At 45.0% G+C, this 5,140-nt stretch overlaps 1 protein-coding gene across 1 annotated transcript in view; it reads right to left on the reverse strand.

The window, feature by feature from the left end:
• Positions 1-1,703, reverse strand: part of Limk1 (LIM domain kinase 1) — an 8,735-nt gene extending 7,032 nt beyond the window's left edge. The window contains exon 1 of the mRNA XM_055606039.1: positions 1,647-1,703. Within this exon, the coding sequence (XP_055462014.1) occupies positions 1,647-1,703 (57 nt within the window). The remainder of the gene's footprint in view (positions 1-1,646) is intronic.
• Between the last annotated feature and the right edge of the window lie 3,437 nt (positions 1,704-5,140).

Genomic DNA, 5,140 nt, shown 5'->3' on the forward strand with positions numbered 1-5,140 from the left:
AAAAAAAACATATCACATACTGCTAACATCACAGGACATACATTACTATTCTGAGATGTCATAGTGAGGAAATACTGGACCTAAGCAAGACAAAAACCAGTTGGGCAAACTCCAAGCTTTGCATCTTGATGTTTGATGTCCAACTTCTTTGAGCCTTGTTGACTGCAGCACACTTCCTTCCCTTGGGCTGGTCCCTCTCCCTGTTAGCAGCTCCCCTGAGCAGGTGTCCCAAGGCTCTGGAATCTTTAACATCTTGGAGTCTCCAAGGCAGCTTCAATTTCAAAACATGTTCCAGTGTCCGGGATCCACACATAATCTTCTAGGCTCCTCCGAAGGGATCGGGTCACTTCTCCAGCTCTGCCCTCTGCCGCACTCCGGGCTCTGGCTGACTGCACTCCACTGCTGCTGTTCTCAGTGGTCTTCCCGGGGCACTGGGCTCTTCTGTTTGCAACCAGGCCATGCTTTCACCAATACTCTCTCACAGGCTGTCTTCCCAGGGCTATGCACGCCTCGACCTCAGCTGCCAATGAGGTTGTACCTTCGCTTTTCCTGGCTTCTTACAGTGCCAAGCCTCAGCTGCTCTCCACAACTCCTTCATGCCTTCAAAAGCAGTACCGCCTGGGTGATTCGCACACATTACCAAGTCTGGCTGCCAGCACGAGGTCTAGCTCTAGAGTACAGCTTGTGTGTGTTCTCAGAAAATACTACCCAGATTTCACCTCGGTGATGCTGATCTCTTGTTAACCATCACTGCTTTCTTAGTGTCAGCCAACCAGATCGATTGTCCCAGCAACCCTTTCTTTTCTGACTCTAAAGCCGGAGAAAAGAGGCCGAAGCTGTCAGCTTCTGCTGGGATTAAAGGCATGTACCACCACACCTGGACCTAAGCTTTTCTTTACCTGCAACTTGCTCTGTACCAGGCTGGCCTTGAACTCAGAGATCTGCTTGCCTCTGTATCCTGGGATTAAAGGTGTGTACTTAGGTCTATGCTTGGCCCTCGGCTTATCTTTAATTCCTTTCACAAGAACTTTGAAAGCATGACCGCCATGCCTCAGGAGCCGGATCAAATGCCTGTGTCTTTCAGCCTCAGGATCAAGTGAGCTCTCCATCTCCAGATTACAGTTCATTTCAGATATAGCTAACAACCATCACAATCCAGACTAGCCATCACAATCCAGCCCTTGTCAGTTTGACACACAATCATATCTCCTTATGTCCAAATGAAAATAATAACCAGGTCGTAATAATGCCTAACACGATATGACTATCCCTTGTTCAGCTGAAACATAGGAACAATAAGCTTAGCTAGGGGGACCTTGCCCTCAAGTCATCACTCCCTTAACTCCATTCAGTACCCTTGAACACAGGACTTAGCTCCAGTCCACTTCCCAGTGCCCCCTTTAATCTTTGAACCATTCCTTTCTCAATTTGTTGCATCTGAGCAAAAGGCTTTTCATAAGCGTGAACCACAGGACAGAGTCTAGGCTAGGTCATTTATAGATTTTCTTTGTCAATGAAATTAATCTAAATCTCTTCATTTTAGCCTAGGGCAGACTATTTAGACAAGGTCAAAAAGCAGTTTTATTTGATATCAAAATATCACAAGGACAGTCTCTAGGCCACATACTAAAATTCTTCTCTCAAACCTTTTGAGCCAGACCCCCAGGGTTCTTGGACGGCCCATTAAGCCTCGCGTAAGCCATTCCACTGCTTTCCAAATCCAAATCCACATTTCTCCAAGCAAAAACATGGTCAGGCCTATCGTAGCATCTAATACCAATTTCTGTCTTCCATGTGTCTACTAATATGGCTGACTTCTATCTTAGTTAGGATTCCATTGCTGTGAAGAGACACCATTACCAAAGCAACTGTTATAAGGGCAAACATTTAATTGGGCTGGCTTACAGTTTCAGAGGTTCAGTCCACTATTATCATGGTAGGAAGCCTGGCAGGCAGTGTGCAGGCAGAGTGCCAGAGGAACCGATATTTCCACATCATGATCTGCAGGCAGCAGAAGGAGACTGTCTTCCATAGGTAATCAGGAGAAGGCTCTGATTCCACACTGGACGGAGCCTGAGCCTAGGAGACCTCAAAGCCCACCCCAGCAGTGACACATTTCCACCAACAAGGCTACACTCACTCCAACAAGGCCACACCTCCTAACAGTGCCACTCCCTGTGAGGCAACCATTCAAACACATGAGTCTGTTCAGGCCAAACCTATTTAAACCATGACATACTGAATTTGCTAATCTGATCAAAAGTGTGAACCACAGGACAGAGTCTATGCTAGGCTGTTTTAAGACTTCCTTTGTCAATGTAATTAATTAAGACCATCAGTCATGACAATCCCCTGTAGATATGACCACAGGCCAACTTGATGTAGACAATTCCTTATCAAGGGCCTATCCCAGGTGATTCCGGATGGTGTCAAATTGATAATAAAAACCATTCAGCATCAAACCACTGGATTTCCAGGCAAGGGGAACAATGATAACGAGCCCTAAAGTATGGAGAGTTGATTCACATTTGAAGGATACAGTAATGTCCATGAACAGGGAAACAAGTGCTGGAAGGGACATAATCAGAGCTGTGTACCTAGCTCAGCAGGTAAGCTGAAGTCTTCCCTCATGGATGACATGCAAGCAGAGCTGTGACACCGTAAGATTTCCATTTTAGCAAAATTAACCTTTGATGGCGAGGAATGAGCCAGAAGAAAGTCACTCCACCTCAAGCCTTATCCATAATTAGCTAGAAACAGATTGCAGACCTACTGGGAAAAGCTCGTGAAGTTTCTAGAAGAAAGCACTGAAGAAACCCTTGTGGTTTCGAACTGTTTCTGCTATATTGATACAATATAAAAAGAAAGCGCAAAACGGGGCTGGAGAGGTGGTCAGAGGCTAAGAGAGCTGACCACTCTTGCAAAGGGCCACCTGGGTTCAGTTCCCACAGGATTCAGCATGATCTTCTGATTTCTGAAGGCATCAGTGGTTCTCAACCTTTCAAATGCTGCCACCCTTTAATAGGGTTCCTAACGTTATGGCGATCCCCAACCGTAAAATTACTCCATTGCTACTTTAAACTGTAATTTTGCCACTGTGATGAATTCCAATGCAAATATCTGCTATGGGACCCCCAAAGGGGCTATGGGCCACAGGTTGAGAACCACTGTGTTACGCGCACACAAGCTCACATAGGTGCATATGGGACACATAGCTAAAAATGAAATCGATCTTAAAAACCAGAATGACAGCATGGTTATTATTGTAAAAGCACAAACACACAAGATGTAAAGTATCAATAAACTGGATACTATCCCAATAAAAAAAATTATTTCTTCTAAGATACTATTAAAGTGTCTTAGACAAAGGCAAACCAACGATTGGAATTTTTGTAAAACATATCCAACAAAGGAGTTGTATCTAGAATATAAAAAGAACATTTACAACTCAACTGTAAGAGGACAGGCAACTTGATATAAAAACAAAGAAAAGGTTTAAGTTCTCTGCTGGGCAGAGATGGCGCACACCTTTAATCCCAGCACTCGGGAGGCAGAGGCAGGTGAATCTCCGAGTTTGAGGCCAGCCTGTCTACAGGGTCAGTCCAGGACAGTCAGGTCTACACAGGGAAAACCCTGTCTTGGAAAAAATAAAGTTTAACACTCATTCATGCTGAGTGGGTATGTAAACTAGCATAACCACTTTTGGAAACAGTTTGACAGTTTCTTTTTTTAAAATAAAAATTACATTCAGGGCCAGTGAGATAGATTACAGCAGGTAAAGGTGCTTGCTGTGAAGCCTAATAAACTGATTTTGACAACCCTAGGACCCTCGGGTGGAAAGAGAAAACTGACTCCCAAAAGCTCTCCACAAGGGCACAAATGCACAGGCATTAACACACACACACACACACACACACACACACACACACACACACACACGAATGAATGTTAAAAAGCACCCAACAGTAAGCTAACAGGATGAAAAATAAGTTGAAAATGTCTGATCATCAAAAGACACTGTTAGCTTCGAATTTAATCTATGGTAATTAAGCACATTAGAAGTTGTTATGGAGACTGGAGAAACGGCTCAGCAGTTAAGAGCACTGGCTGCTCTTTCAGAGGACTCAGGTTCGATTCCCAGCACCCACATGGCAGCTTACAACTGTCTGTAATTCCAGTTCCAGGGGATCCAACACCCTTCACATAGACACACTTCACACAGACACACATGCGAGCAAACACCAATGCACATAAAATAAAAACAAATAAATTATATATAAAAAGGTTGTTGCACTGAGGATAGACATAGGGAATGTTCTAGAATGATGGCAGTATCTAATTGTAAGAGGATAAGTGATATTAATATAGGTTCTACTTTCCTTTTAGTTACTGTAATAAACAGCACAGCCAAAAGCAACTTAGGGAGAGAAGTATTTCTTTCACCTTATATTCTCTGATAACAGTCCCGCCTTGAGGAAAAGCATCTAGGCAGGACGCTGGAAGAGACCACGAGGAAAGGCTGCTTGCTAGCTTGTTCTCTGGCCTGCTCAGCTAGCTAACCCAGCTGCAGGACCACGTGCGTTGAAATGCTGCTGCTCACAGTGGATGGGGCCTCCCACATCCATCATCAGTCGAGACAAACACGCCCACACGCCAATCCGATCAAGGCGATTCTGCCGCTGAAGCACCCTCCTTTCAGGTGGCCTAGATTATGTCAAGACAACAGAAACTAATGAACACAATAGATGTCTTCAGGGAATGAATGCTGCATGCGCGTGGACACAGGGGTTTGTGTGTGCACCCGCCCATGCAGAAACAGGAGCAGGGTGGAGGGTGTCTTCCTTGATCTCTCTCTGCCATTTTGGCTTGAGATAGTCTTTCACTAAAACTGTGAGCTCACAAGCTCAGCTAAGACAACTGGCCAACCAGCTCTCGGATTCTGTCTGTTCCCACCCTCCAACACTGGGGTTGCACGCATGCATAGCCATGCCTGGGTTTTCACACAGGGCCTAGGGAACTGGACTCAGGTCTGCAAGCTTGCAGAGCAAACACTCTTAGCCTGGAGCCTCTCCTCGGTTGGACAGGTGCATTTTTGTATACATCTGCACCATTAACCCTGAGGCTGATGAAAATGGGTAAG

This window comes from Psammomys obesus, unplaced genomic scaffold (assembly GCF_907164565.1).
Source record: "Psammomys obesus unplaced genomic scaffold, mPsaObe1.curated_primary_1811, whole genome shotgun sequence".
Taxonomy (NCBI): Eukaryota; Metazoa; Chordata; class Mammalia; order Rodentia; family Muridae; genus Psammomys; species Psammomys obesus.